The 16,074-nt window shown below is 39.3% G+C and overlaps 2 protein-coding genes across 2 annotated transcripts in view; one reads left to right on the plus strand and one right to left on the minus strand.

Moving 5' to 3' along the window:
* Positions 1-5,512, plus strand: part of fam219ab (family with sequence similarity 219 member Ab) — a 7,366-nt gene extending 1,854 nt beyond the window's left edge. Inside the window, exons 2-5 of the mRNA XM_079687096.1 lie at positions 8-81; positions 1,228-1,308; positions 1,471-1,525; positions 3,131-5,512. Of these exons, the coding sequence (XP_079543222.1) occupies positions 8-81; positions 1,228-1,308; positions 1,471-1,525; positions 3,131-3,289 (369 nt within the window). The 3' untranslated portion in view covers positions 3,290-5,512. The remainder of the gene's footprint in view (positions 1-7; positions 82-1,227; positions 1,309-1,470; positions 1,526-3,130) is intronic.
* Positions 5,513-6,102: 590 nt separating this feature from the next.
* On the minus strand, positions 6,103-10,440 carry klf9 (Kruppel like factor 9). Its single transcript, XM_079688065.1, has 2 exons — positions 9,616-10,440; positions 6,103-8,177 (listed from the first exon to the last, which is right to left on the minus strand). The coding sequence occupies exons 1-2, from the start codon at positions 10,001-10,003 to the stop codon at positions 7,897-7,899; spliced, it is 669 nt and encodes a 222-aa protein (XP_079544191.1). The 5' UTR covers positions 10,004-10,440; the 3' UTR covers positions 6,103-7,896.
* Between the last annotated feature and the right edge of the window lie 5,634 nt (positions 10,441-16,074).

Genomic DNA, 16,074 nt, shown 5'->3' on the forward strand with positions numbered 1-16,074 from the left:
GGGCTCATTGAAGAACGGCACGGCTGTAGGAAGTCCCGTGAACCAGCAGCCGAAGAAGAACAACGTCATGGCTCGCACACGGTAAGAAGTGAGCGATGGGGTCTCGGTTTAGCAGAGGAAATGACATGCTGGCTGGTGTCTTCTTGAGCGATTACGGCAATTAAAATGTATTTAGTTAAAGTGATGAACTCAATTTAAGTCCTTAGTGTGCTGTAGCACTTACATACAGCCCAGACCTGTACTAGATGTAAGTGTACACATTCTGTACAGTATTAAATGACGTATTTTGAGCAACTGCAAATGTCCATTATTCTATTTGGCTTTCCTCATCAAGTATTTTTTGTAGATTACATGTGTACAAGGGTGTCACTTTGTTTTGATAAGTATCAAGATTGGGAAAAATCAAGAAACTATGTTTGGAGTTACTGACGAGTACATGCAGGATTCTTGGTTATTTTATAATAAGTAAGCTGAGGGGGATATTATTTTTCGTTGATGACAATGTACCTTCTTTTATTCTATATGGCATTTTATATTCTCATATTGTGCAGATAAACCTTTCTTAAGTCCTTAATATACAAACAAATCCTAAATCCTAAATTAATTCTGAAAAAGTAAGAGGGACAAAATCAACCATTTTGCAAAGTGGTGCAGACATGTCCCCGGTGCCACACATGTGTAACATCAGGAACATGTGTAACATCAGGAACGTGTGTAACATCAGGAACGTGTGTAACATCAGGATGGAACGTGTGTAACATCAGGAACGTGTGTAACATCAGGAACATGTGTAACATCAGGATGGAACATGTGTAACATCAGGATGGAACATGTGTAACATCAGGAACATGTGTATTATAAGGAACATGTGATCATGGCGGGGTTTGACAAGAGGGATGTCATCCACATGTCGGTTATTTCTGTCTGGCAGTGAGGCTCGCACGAGTATAGTCTTATTGATTCAGGGTTTGTAAGATGTTCGAGTTACAAATGAGGCGTCTTTCAAGCTTCACTTGTTCCTGTAGTTCAGCCGCGAGGTCGCCTCCAGGCAATCCTTTCTTTTATTTAAGCAGCTCTGCCAGTCTTACTCACTTCTTCCTGTTAGGGGATCTATTTTCCCTCCTTCATCTGTTCCTCCGTTCTTCCTCTCGTACTCTGTCACACCCTTTTACTGCTCCTCTGATCATTTCTTCTTCTTCTCTTTCTCTCTCTGTTCCCTCTCTGCAGGTTGGTAGTGCCTAACAAAGGCTACTCCTCTTTAGACCAGAGCCCAGATGAGAAGCCCTTGGTGGCCCTAGACACAGACAGGTAAACACACACACACACACACACACACACACACACAGACACATTCGTTGGGCGTGAAACGGACTTGGCAAAGAAACAGATTGTGATTAATGCACTTCTTTCCACTTAAACACATTAACCACAGACTCGATAAGCTAACCTGTGTTTCTTTGTTTGATTCAGTGATGATGATTTTGACATGTCTAGATACTCATCGTCGGGATACTCCTCTGCTGAGGTGAGATATCTGATCGAGCAAACCTCGCTTTCTTTGCCTCACATTTGCTCTCTAATTCAGCCCCCCCCTCCTCGCCTTTTTCACTCCATTTCCCATAAATGTCAAGAGGCCAGAGAGCCCGGCTTTTATGCGTCAGTCTCAACAAAAACCCATTTATATCCTTCCCGCTCATCAATGATTATTCTGTCTAGCTACAAGAGCATTATTACACTGCGTGAAACACAATGCTGGAAATAAATGTAATGTCCTCTCTGGGTGTCTCTCCTAACATCATATTTTCACCGCTGCTGCCAATTTAAATGCAAATCACAGACATCATTTATTCCCCAGAGGAATCCTAGTTTCAATCATTTCTCTCTCTTTGACATGACCAAGCTTATTGTTATATTGTATTCAAGCCAACAAGGGTTCAGATTTGAATGCCACCATGTCATCAGAGAAATAGCTAATATACATGTTACAACCCCAATTTAGTAATTTCTTCTGTTTTTCCAGCAAACAAAGGCATTGTTTTCCTTTAAAAAAAATCACAGCAGGACAGTACAGTAGTCATCCCATTAATGACAAAGCTCCAAGTGATGATCATTACAGCCATCTGTGATCGTGCCCTAACTCAGTTTTCCATGGTTACCACTGTAAATGTTACTCACTCTCAAAACAAGCCATGAGATTTGAAGTCTGTAAAAAGATGAGTTGTCTTTCATACACCCCTCTGTCTTTCATGGATTAAACAAACGATATATAACATCTAAATAAGTGAGACAGGTGTTGTTAGATAGTTTTGTCAACTCTGGATACAGCAAGGCTAGTCTTTGTGCTAAGATAAGCTAGCTAGCAGCTATCTGTAGCTTCATATTTAGCATATGCTACAAACATGAAATTAGTATCAATCATCTCATCTAATGCTCTGCCAGGAGGTGAATAGTTTTATATACCCCAAATGTCAAACTATGTTTCACAAAGTTTCATTTGTTTTTAGCTAGTTGGCTAGCTGTTTATAAAAGGAACTAATAGGTTTGGGACTCTAAACTAGGGGCTGCACGATTTGGGGAAATAATCCAATTTCGATTTTTCTGACAAATATTGCGATTTGATTTGCGATATTTGTTTTTAAGCGACCCAATTTAAGTTTATTGTAAAATGCGGCCATAACTCCGGCTAGGAAGGTCGTATCAACATGCTCCCGTCTCTAGCGCCCCCGCAGCCCGAGCTACGAGAGAAAGAAATAAACTTACATGAAACTTCCGTTGGGTTGCTTTAAAGTCAAGCTTCAGTTTAAGATTCACCCTGTAATAGAAACATGTGATGGAGCATTACTAACCTGACTCAGGTGGTTTGTTTCACCAAACCATCTAGGAAAGCTCCATTGGAAGCCATTTGGAAAGGGCGGGCACTTTCAAAAATACTAGGAAGGTGATTGGATCAATCTGTCTATCACCTTCTATCATGGGCCACTTCTGATTGGTTAACAATGGCTGGTACATGTGGAGCATAGCCACTTCTGATTGGTTAACAATGGCTGGTACATGTGGAGCACAGCCCTTCTGATTGGTGTGGATGACTGAAAAAAAAATCAATCTCCTCTCTTTATCGTCTCTTCTCCAGCAAATCAATCAGGATCTGAACATCCAGCTGCTGAAAGATGGTTACCGCCTAGACGAGATCCCCGACGACGAGGACCTGGATCTGATCCCGCCTAAATCAGTCAACCCCACCTGCATGTGCTGCCAGGCCACCTCCTCCACCACCTGTCAAATACAGTAACCCCGCCCCTCTGACCTTCTGCGTCCCCCGTCCCCCTTTCACACAATATAACCCCCAATCTTCATCTGCTGTGAGTTTACTTCGCCTCCACAGTGGTGACAGTGAAGTATTGGTAGAGTATTTTAATGACAGTTAAGTGCTATGATGACAATGAGGAGTAATCCGATTAACATATAGAGTATTTGGTTTAACATATAGGAGAAGGAAGACAGTTGAAAATATTCAATGTGTATTTAAGTAGAAGTGGTGGTTTCCTCCTATGGCAGGACGTTGTTCGAGAGCCCTTCTCCTGGTGAACATGATGTAACACACTAATATTAGTGGACAGAAGGTCAATTGATGCTATAAAGAGAAATCCATTTCCCTGAAGAATAACAAACATCATAACTGATGACTCAACGGTTTCTTTCTGGGTTGCACCTTTGCATTTTTCTAGTTTTTTTTATTTTGCTTTTATTTAATGCTTTCCTTTTTTTTAAGACTGATGATACTTTTGATTGTATGTGCTGACATGGAGATGTTTTAGAGGTGTGGAGTCCCTGAATAGAGGATATCTGGTACCATATTCATTGTACTTTACGGGGTTGTTATGTACTGTAGCACAGGTTGCACTCATTCACTCACCCTCAACACTTATTGGCTGGATATGTTTAAGGCAGAGTTTAGAGATGAACCTGTGAACATGAATGGCTTTGGAACACATTGCATGACGAGCACTGGACTGAATACATAAGTTGAAAATAAAAAGGAAGTAGCTGGTTGCACATTTAATTTCTGCCCTATTTTGATTGCGCAACCTCTTGACTGGTATTGTTTGAATTTGCACATTTTTTCTTTTGTTGGGCTCATATCTGTGTTCTCTTTCCTGCATAGCAGTGACGGTGTCTTATCTGAAATGAACTGTGTCAAAAGGGAAAGATTACATATCGCTGCACGACCCTCTAACACATGATGCTCACATGATAAACATGTTATCAAGGCCAAAGGAACGTGGGGTGACCTTAAGATAGATTTTTCCTTAAACACGGCTGTACACCCCATAGTATATATATTCTCCATCACTGGACACTTGTCCCCATATCTGTTTGATAAATAAAGGATTTTAAAGAGAGCACACAGACATATGCATGTATACTGACATACAATGCCAACATAGTGGCCGTTTCTCAATGTCGAGTATACCTGCTGCAGAGCCACTATTTCAAGTATACGTATATACGTCATCGAGTGGCGCCGAATGCTGGGCATGCATTTAAACCAGGGGTGTCAAACTCAAGGCCCGGGGGCCAAATCCGGCCCGCGACTTCATTTCATGTGGCCCCACAAGAGCAAAGAATATAATATGTTTATTATACGGTTACATGCCGCTTTACAGAAGCACATTGCCCATAAACTACATGTCCCACAATGCATCTCAAATATTACTTTTTTTCTCGGAATTTGACCTTTTTTTCAGAATTTCACTTATTTTTGTTGTTTTTCCAGAATTTGGCTTTTCTTTTTAAATCATTTTGTGACATGCACACTGAAGAGACTTGCAATTGTTTGCCCTAGACTTCTGCTTTCAGACGTAGTTATTTATGAAGTGATTAACCTATCCGATAATAATCCAATGAAGAGGAAATAATGTTATATAATAAATGATTTTATAGATATGAAATATTTATATATTTATTCTTATATAATCTTATATATAAAACTGGCCCTTTGAGTGCAACCAGGATGCTAATGTGGCTCGAGTAAAAATTGAGTTTGACACCCCTGATTTAAACAGTCCTTCGGCGCCACTCGATGACGTAGTATACTTGAAATAGTGGGTCTGCAGCAGGTATTCTCGACATTGAGAAACGGCCAGTGAGTGAGATGGCGTCTATGTGTCTCCTTTGACTAATGGGTTGGAAATCGTTTTTGAATTGCAACATTGAGTTGGAGCAGTATTCTTCATTTATGACTCTCTCCCTGCCTCCTAAGTTGATCATTTGCCATTAGAGTTTGCCTTAAGTACCAAGAAGTTTAAAAAACTTGTGTATTAATTGCCGATTTATCCTTTTGTTTGTTTGAAGAGCATTTGCTGTTTATGAAGTTTTTCTTAATAATGTTTTTCTTTGGATTCATTTTTTTAATTGTTCTTGTAATGTAAACACTACCATTACAGTATTTAACAATGTTATTGTTATGTGCGGTGTATGAAAAGAATAAATAAACGCAAAGCTAATGGAGTACTATCTGTTCTTACTCTTTCTTTATATCACCTTATTAACACAGTGGTGTAAAGTAACTAAGTAGATTTACTCATTGCTTAAGTACAATTTGGAGGGACATGTACTGTATTTGAATATTTTCCTAATTTGTACTTCTACTCCATTACAATTCAGAGGTCAATCGTGTACTTTTACTCCACTACATTTACTAAATACCTTGAGTTACTTTGCAGCTTTTGATTAATAGTTCGAAATATAATCAACACTTAAATCAGACTTTACTTACACCTGGAGTCAATTCACAAACTACACTGCAGTATACAAAGACATTACAACTAGCTGCACCGTTACCAGCTTTGATTAACACTTTAATGCATCCATAATTGTCATCAAACATATAATATATATTATTCTGAAATGGGTACTTTAAATATATATTGTTATGCTAATTGTACTTTCACTTGAGTAACATTGTGAGTGCAGGACTTTTACTTATAGAAGTACTTGTGCTTCTCCCCCCTCTGTTTACACAGCAATAAAGAAGAGCCTCTATGTATTTATAAAAGGTGTGAAGTACACTGTGTGTTTTGGAACAGAACAAATGAGCAACTGTTTAGAAAGAAAAATAATTTTAATGTTAAAACCTTTGAGCAGTAATTATTACACAGCTATGAATATTGCGATAACACGGCTCTGTGGGGACAGACCTGATTACAGTACAGTAGCATCAGAAGTAAAGGCTTCAACCTGAAAGGCACCAACATCTAATCACAGTTGTCATAATGCCATGAAAATAAAAAACCGCATAGTATAAATACATCCTACAAGCGTAACTATACCTAACTTTACACTCTATCTGGACGTGTTTATGCTTTTGCGAGGCATTTATATAAAGAAAACTATTGACATCAACAATGTTTGTAGCTCCAGTAGTGGATGAAAAGGGTCCTTCACCCCATTAGTTACATTATAAAAGATTACCAAACAAATACAAAAATCATTGAACCAAACAAATACATACAAACATGCTACATGGTGGAATTCACAAACTAATAAAAAGAGCTTGCCTCAAAATGCGAGGATGTAAAATATAAATAAAAATGTCCGTTTGTGAGAAATGTTGTGCTTCCATGTCTCCACCAGGGGGGGGTAATGTTGACAGAAATGGCCGCACATTGTTCCCTGATGAAATGCAGTCCAGATACAGAGTAAACAAAAGGTAGTTAAATGATCAGCAACTGGCACTGTTGGCATTACAGACAGTCATTGATATTCAAAGTATTTTTGAATATCAATCTATAGAATATGAAGATTTTCCACAATGTAGAAATTCCTCTCTGCTAAAAAAAAAAAAACGTTGAAAAAGGCACAGACCTATTTTTTAAAAACTAAATATGTATCTTTATATAACTTTCCCTTTTAAAAGGTTCAACCCTGTTGTGTTTATCCCTGCACTATTAACATTCAAGCCTGGAAAAGCATTGCAAATGTTTTCAATGTATTTCCCCACAAGGCTTGCCTATGTGTAAAGGTTAATTATTAGTAGCTTAATCACGATGTGACGCACAACACAGGAAACTGTACAAGCAAACTAGCTCAATGTATATATCATTATAAAATACAAAAAACTCTGTAATTCTCTATATAATAGATTTGTCTTCTCTAACCTCACTAAACTACATTATACTGAGTACATCCTCCATCTAAAAGTGTATCTGTTTTATATATTTACATGACAATACTGCTGTACTGTACATTCGCCTGGTCCTGGACTCGAGTTACTGTAGAAGTATGAGTGTGTATGTAAAAAGAAAAATTATATTTACTAAAGGAAAATCCCCAAAACTTCTAAACGCACTTGAATATCTCAGTAATGATTTGTTTTCTTTTCTGCAAAATGAAGTTTGTGATGCAAGGAAACACATGTAGTATTAATGGACACTATATATATATACACACATGAATGCCTAATAGATTACAGATTCTTCCAACAAAGGAACACAAATAACACATAGTAATGATAATAAATGGCAAAGCAAATAGAAATTGACCCTGACTAATAAATACCAATTTTCTCAGGAAGTAACAGGGGTCGAGTTTGAATACATAACTTATATTTCTGTTTGCTGTTACATGCATAGAGAAAAGGTTTTACAGAGTGGTCTGGCTGGTGGAGTTGATTGATTGGACGGGATTAGTGTACGGTGAAAACAGCACACATTGTGTCTGTGTGTGCTCTCTCTCTCCTGCCTGTGCCTTGATGTGTGTGTGTGTGTGTGTGTGTGTGTGTGTGTATGTGTATGTGTATGTGTGTGTGTGTGTGTGTGTGTGTGTGTGTGTGTGTGTGTGTGTGTGTGTGTGTGTGTGTGTGTGTGTGTGTGTGTGTGTGCATCAGGAGGGAGGGTCTCACACCCCCACAGGGCTTTGGTCTCCAGAGTCAGACGAGGACAGGGACAGGGAGCAGCGGCGCCTCTTGGCCGCGCTGGAGCCCTGAAGCATGCTGGGATGGAAGCCTGCGTGCCGCCGGGCGTGTTTGGTCAGGTGGTCGCTGCGGATGAAGCACTTGGCACACATGGGGCAGTTGAAGCGCTTCTCGCCCGTGTGTGTGCGGTAGTGACGCGTCAGCTCGTCTGAGCGGGAGAACTTCTTCCCGCAGTCAGGCCAGGTGCACTCGAAGGGCCGCTCACCTTAGGACACACACACATAGTTTAAATCACTACTCTTTTAAAGACTGCTTCCTGCATTTTGTTATACAAAAATCTAACATAAACTACTGTGTTTTGATATTTATTTCCTCATATTTGGAGAACCCAAGGACAAAAAATGTGATAAATATATAATCAATTATAATAAGGATAATAACAACAATAAGGATAATAATAATAACCCTATAATAATTACTTTCTATCATATAATGACAATAATATTAATTATTCCTTTATTATATGATATATTAATATATGTTATTAATAATAAGTATTATTAATAATGGTTTCATTTAAGAAATGCATATTTTTTTCAAAAAAATCTAAATAAAAAAACACCACTAATTATGTCATCAGTTCCAAGTCACCAGGAACCCCCCCAAAAAATAACTTTTATCAGGGAACAGTTGAGCTTTTAATCAAACTGGTAGTTTTATTATTTCCTTTAATCATTAGCCATTGAAAGAGGGAGGGCAGGCAATAAATAAAAAGAACACAGAGTACACAAATCAAATTTGAGAAGGAGGATGGTGAGTCATACAGAGCTCGTTTCACCAAAGGATTTTGGGTTTTGTTTTTTCTCAATTTGTTGGGAAGGCCCGACTCAACAACATTTCTTGGAACAATAAGAGAACAAATTGATTTGGAAATGGTGAGTCATGATAAGAGCCAATAGAAACGAAAAAAAACGACGGCTGCTCCCACCTCCTCCTCCATGTGCTCCACTGAACCACATGTCTGCCCTTGTTTACAACCTGACGTAAGGGGAGGGGGCACGGATGACGTATGAGGAAGTGCTGGTGCAGTGTTATCTGCGGAGTGCGTACAAGAACATGAGGGGGCAACAGTGTCGCAGTGACCTGCATGTGGATCTAAAGCTGAGGGTTCGCTGAGATTACAATAAGGGACATGCAAATAAACACAGAAACAAGATAGGTAACACACGGTGCAGAACAGAGACGATCTTACGGGACATTATGTTGATAACATCATGGTGACTGGGGTCCAGGATGTTTCTTTATTATCATACCTGAACAATCTAGCGTGCTTAACAAATATGGGATCAGGCACGCGGTGTTCCCATATTCTGAGTGCCACAACCCTACCCTCCCTCTCACAGTCAGCCTCACGCCCTCTATGGGCTGATCAGTCACACACCCCCCAAATTCGTGGGACCACCTTTCCTATAACGTGTTATTCATTTGCAGGCACACGTCTTTTCTCCTCACATCACATCCCAGACTCAACATGGACTGTCTTCTTTAACGTTATCATATTCATCTTGCAGTGATTGCAGATTGTTCAGACTGCTCTGTCCCTGATCTTTACCATGCACCTGAAATAAAAATGATGTTATAAATTAGTGACGCAGAGCTGTTTTGCTGTCGTCAACAACACGTTATGATGGCCCCTCACTCACCGGTATGCACCCTGAGGTGGGCTTTGAGGTGGGAGGATTTCCCGTACACCTTCCCGCAGCCGGTGAAGGGGCAGTAGTGTCTCTTCTCCGGACACTCCTTTCTCTCCTTCACCACCTTCTTCTTGATCCGGGACTGTTTGGGTGTAACCCGGCTGTCCCCGGCGCTCAGCCTGCAGCCCCCCCGCTCCACCTTGTCCTCCACCTCGCTGCTCCCCCCGAGACATCTGCTGTCTCCGGGGCTGATGATGGCGTTAGGGTTGCATTTGTTCAAGTCCAATAAAATCATTGCCACCATCATTAAAGTCCTGTTCTCCTGGTTCTCTTTGTCCTCTGTGCGCCCCTGTGGTCGGCTGGGGTCACAGTCTGCAGAAACATCCACCTCTGTCATCACTACAGCAGATCCGAGGGTGGAGGAGAGAAACAGTTTATCTCCAGGAGCTAGTAATCCAGAAACAAACCCACAATGTGGATGGAGGTGATTAGACCGCAGTTCCCTAAGGAAACATGTGGTTAAGCATCCACACGTGTCGTCTTCAATGTGACTATTCCAAGACCGCAAAAGGCTGCGTTTTTGTTGAGGTTGCAGAGCGGATGGTTAAACACCCCCACAGGAAAGATAGCCGTTTGAATGTCTTCCTCTCTCCTTCTCCCTCTGGGTTTTTTTATTTCTAATTGCCGGAACAATAAAACACACCGCTTTAACCAACTGAGCTGTACGCACTTGTGTCTGCGTTTATTCCTCCTTTCGGTGCACTCCCACACTTGCGTCAACTTGTCCTATTTCTCTGTGAGCGGCACTTCCCTCAACTCCAAGAAACAATTTCGCGGAATCCCACGGTGTCATCACAATGCGGCCCTGTGATTGGCTGGGAGGAAATGTGACTCGGTTTTTGGAATTGTCCATTCAAAAGAGTGAGTGAAGGTGCAGTGGACCAATCACAGGCTGAGATTTGTGAAAAGAGGGCGGGACTAGTCTGATGTGGCCTTCAGGTGCTTTAAAAGACTGGGAAAAACCTGTCCCGTTGCCCAAACTTGAATTATAAACACATAAATTAAAACTGCTATTATTTAAAATATGGAAATAGTTATATATAAAGCACAAACAAAATATATTTAGGAATATTTTATTATACCATTTAAATCGAATTGACAGTTATAAATGTTGTATGATAATAATTCAAACATGGAAGCAAGCTTTTACGAGGTACATGAATGCATCATCACATGAGGGTGGCTGGCTTCACAACCCTGTCCTGGCACGTCCCTGTTGTATGGGATTAGTTTTGTGTCATAAAGATAAAGCAACACTTTCTCAGAATCAAGCAAAAATAAATAACATTTCAAAAATAAAACTATAAGTTGCAAATAAATCATTTGTGTAATCATGTATTTTAAACTATAAGTATTTTTTCTTTGTTTTAACATATCTTTTTTTTTTCAGGTCTTATTTCTTCTTTCTCAATGGTCAGACTTTTGCTCTCGCCGCAGCTCTTCTCGTTTGCGCTCCGTAATTTTTTGTTTTCGAGTCTGACACAAACCTCCCGGGTGGACGGGACTTTCAGGGGTGCGCCCCCATTGGCTACTCAGTTTTTGAGTGACAGCACACTACACCACAGATCATACAGCGCAACTCATGCAGCAAACTCCGGAGTCCACTCGGCCAGGTTAGTGTTGGTGCCTCCTGGGGAGTTTTCATGAACATATCGGACGTATCTTATGGATTACTGTGCATTATACTTGTGTTGTGTAGTTTATATTTTATTCCAACTTTAAATACGTTTACCTGAACACACTGCTGCTGTAAAATAATTTCCTAATTTGGGATCGATAAAGTGTCTGTCTGTCTATTTATTTTATAGATAAAAAAACACATCTATGTATTTTCAAGCTAAAGGTGATACACAATATAAACTGTATACTGTTACATTTCAAAGCATATATTGCTATGTTTAGGACAAACAATTAAAGACTGCTTTAATTTAACCAATTCTACAATATAAAAGTGGCAGATTCTCTTTATTAAACAGCGCAGACCTAGGTGGCATACCAACACAATTAGGACCATGCTCACATCTTACTATGTTGGTCTGAAGAGCTGAAGCATTCATACACAATGGATAAAAACGGTGTTGTCTCGTTCTATATCCTGTGAGAAAATGATATACACTTAGCATTAAAAACTCAACATACTATTCCTAGCCTGAGAAAGATATGAGTAATCAACAGATTTGAATGGAATCTCTAACATTTATATGTAGAATAAAGACAAAAGAGTGATTATACAAATTACATTACATTTATTGAAATTTAACTAGAAGATGAAGTCTCAAAGAATGTTTTAAATAAAAGGACATAAAACAAAAAGGTGGATAATAATAACATATATTAAATGTATATGTAAAGACATTTGGTCAAATGAAATGACACTGAGCCAGTAATAACAGCAACGCCCAGCGTGGATGAAGCTGGTGCAGGTCTCTCTTCATGAAGCTGGTGCAGGTCTTTCTTCATGCCCACCGCCGTTGATCTAATGCTGTCCCCTCAGAGGAAGTGGGAAAATGGGATAAGACTCTGGACGCCACGCTGTCTCAATGATCCATACTGTTAATATGAGAGGAAAATAAATGTCTTAGGAAATGAAAAATATGAAGTTAACAAATAAAACTCAGCTCAGAGGCAGTCATGGACGGTAGGTTTTCCTACAAATAGAAGTAGTAAACTCAGCCTCCATTGATTTTCATATCAAATTAGCGGGTTAATAAAATAAGCTATCATGGCTTATATCCAAACAGAATCATGAAAGCATGTTGGTAGAGTCAGGCACACGAGTCCGTTTGAGTGTGTGTGCCGGTGTCTGAACGCTCACTCACTGCTAGCTATGTAGCTAACTGTCCCTGCTGTTGGGCTGCTTGCATTGCATGCAGCTAAAGCTAACTTTCATAGCACAGCTTTTCTTTACTTCTCACTTAACATAATAAAGAAACAGACTGTATAGTACAGCACAAACAACACAAATGATCAATACTTACATATATTATAATAATTTAAATGCTGGTTCTTCTGGGGGTCTTCTGTCCATGCTCAGCTACCGCAGCTGCACTGTTTTTGTTTTTGTCTCTTTTAGCCTTTATTTACAGGTTAAAGCCCCTTGAGATCAAAAGATCTCTTTTTCAAGGGTGACCTGTACAATCGCCGGAGGACTGGGCTGTCACTCAAAAACGGAATAGCCAATGGGGACGCAGACGAACCCCTGAAAGTCCCGCCCACCTGGGATGTTTGTGTCAGAATCGAAAACAAAAAGTGAAGGAGCGCAAATGAGAGTGCTGCAGCGAGAGCAAAAGTCTGATCATTGAGAAAGAAGAAACAAGAACTGCAAACAAAAACGTATGTTAAAACAAAGAAAAAATACTTATAGTTTACATGATTACACAAATGATTTGTTTGCAACTTATAGCTTTATTTTTGAAATTAATTGTATTTTGCTTGACTCTTAAACTCTTAGTTTTGCTTGATTCGGAGAAAGTGTTGCTTTACCTTTATGACACAAAACTAATCCCATACTGGTCCCACATGCTGGAAAAAACTGTTTATTGCAAAAGTTAATTTATTTTAAATATGTACAAGTACATGTTTGGCTTCTTTGTGAAGCAGCTTGCTGGGTGATAAGTAACGGGTTTTCATGTTTTTTTTCCATTTGTTCGAAGAAAGACTTGAACACGTTGCCTTGCACAACATGGACATGTTTGTGCACAACGAAAAAGAAAAAAAGGGAAATAATTTGAGGACCAGCTGCAACAGTTTATAATTGTCATGTCGATGAATTAGATGCATCTCTTCGTGTTATCACAGGCCTCATCGACTATTTGGTACTTTGTAGAGACTGCAGTTCGATTTGGCCTGTGTGTTTGGCTTACAGTAGGTTTCTATGAAGCCAATAGTCGCTGGAGTTGCTGGAAGTCCCGCCTACCTCTGCAGAACTATTTGCTCCACCGTTATCAATCACTGAAGGTCAAACCAGGCAACCCTTTTGAAAAAAAAGGCATAGAAAGCAGCTGCTATACATGAGTCTTTATATTTTTACTTTAAGCATTTGTATGAGTTCATATGATGAACATAACACAGTGACTTAATTGTACGTTTTCAGTTCATTTTAAGAGTTTTGGCATCATGACATTCTTAGTTTATAATGTATTGGAAAAACGCAAGATATTAATATATTGGGATTAGGGAACATTTACTTAGCAGCTGAACTACAGAGGACGATAAATGACACAAGCTATAATACATTTAAAAAAATGAATGTATAAGTCAATACAGAAGTAAATGAAAAAAGTACAAAATTAGATACATGCAAATAGACAAAAACAATCAAATAAATGCTGTAATAAATACAATAAATAATAAATATTACATTTCAATCCTCCATATTTTTCGTCATCCATTCTGCCCTGGTATCCATCTGAAGCTCAGTATTTAGGGGCTGTCTTCTGTGTCATAAGGGGAGATATGTGTATTATTTTCTGGGATGTAACACAAGCCACTGGGGCCCCTAATATAAAAGCTGGGGACAGGTTGCACTTTGTGTGTCAGTTTTACAACCTTGTTGTGATCCTAAATTAGTGCAGTCCTCGCTGTCCCCCCAGCTCCCTTGAACTGCTCAGTGCCAGTGTAAACTCACTTGACACTGGGCACGAGGTCAGATATGTTGTCATTGTATAATAAAGTTTTTGTATGATAAGCCACCTACTGTATAGGCCAAACTCAACAAGAGAAAAAGAAAGGATTTAAAAGTCAAATTAGATTAGCTGTGACTTTGTAACAGCCAGCTGGTGGTGTAGTGAACGTCTTCCCGATGAGACACTGTCAATTTGTCTTAGTGTGAAGCAGCCCCATACAATCACAATATCAATGTATTGCCTAAAGCAAGATAAAGTGAATTTTATTAGCACTGTATGTGTAATATGTATAATGCAGATGCCTGTAAATGATTACGCTTGCATGCTCATTGTCGCAGGTCTTGGCCTAAGGCTAAGCAATATTATGCTTAACAACTACAGTCATAAAGCCTTCCAAGCATGAATGATATAACTGATAATTACATGATGACACCACACTTACTGCAGTTGATCCACCTCTTACACATAAAAGTTTTAATAGAATTCAAACATTTAGAAATTATTGTTTGTTGTGATCGACACATCAAACTATCTCCACTGATGTGACTTCATTTTACAGTTTAAGAAGTCTTGCAATTATGTATGAGACACTGTGTTTCTCTATCCTGTCAAGCCAGCACTCCCACACTTTAATTACAGATGTTTTTCAAAAAGTCTATAGTTTCCTTTGTTCCACAGCACTTCCTGTCTAGAGAGACTTCTGCATTCTCACTCAAGCTTTCATGGTGGAGTCTGGTGTCAAGACAAACAAAAAGCATGATGAACATATCCTGCTTGTGCCTGTTGTGCTAAGTAGAGCACTACTTGACTCAAGCAGACGTTCCCGTTAAAGAGTCGTAAATGTGTGCTCATAATAACTTAAAGCCTTACATGGGAAATAGATCCAGATACTTTGGAACTGTAATGATGTGGTTGCTAGTGTTGTAATGCACTATCATATTTCATAATGCATTGCAAATGTGGGATTTATAGTATGTGTTATTGTTTGTGTGTAAAACTAAAATTAGACTAGTAGCCGGTCTACTTAACATTGTTACAAGACCCACAGCTTTACAAAAAGGCAAAGAGAGTGCTTTGCTTTCAGTGCAGTGGGGGGTTCATCCATGTGTGCATTTCCTAGAAAATCCCACTCAGCCCTGGGGTTGCTGGGATTGAGCAATGCTGTCTCTGAAACATTTCCCTTGGCTGAACTCTGTAGTCATTATTTAGATACATGCTCTTCCCTGGGGCTGTTATGTGAGAAAACTCAGACAAAGTAGGCCCAACGTCCCACACACGTGTTCTGCGCTTTTTTTCCTCATATGCCTCTGTGCTTCCTCAAATGTTGATTTTGCCATGATACTTTTGTGTACATCTTAAAAGGTGAAAGATGTCGCAATGTAATGCAATGCAACAGTTCACACCAGGCAGAGGCTGAGGGCCACACCTCAAAAACACAGTGGCTCTTCAGTTGAGGCTAATCCTGTCTGCAATGCAGTGACTCATGTCTGAAGCATACTGTAGTCATACAACATATACAATGATACAGTACAGTGATCCGTGGTGGAAGTATGGGCCTAAATGTACTCAAGTACTGTACTTAACTACAAGTTTGAGGTACTTGACTCGAATATTTCCACTTTATACTTTGATTTGCAGTCAAATTTAAATGTAACTACATTAAATGTATTTATAGCTTTAGTTATTTTGCAGATTTAGATTATTAAAACACTAATATAAATCAAACTAATAAACAACCCAGCACAGCAGTATCACAAATAAAATATCCCCACCTACCAAATAT

Source organism: Notothenia rossii, assembly GCF_949606895.1.
Source record: "Notothenia rossii genome assembly, chromosome: 6".
Lineage (NCBI taxonomy): Eukaryota > Metazoa > Chordata > Actinopteri > Perciformes > Nototheniidae > Notothenia > Notothenia rossii.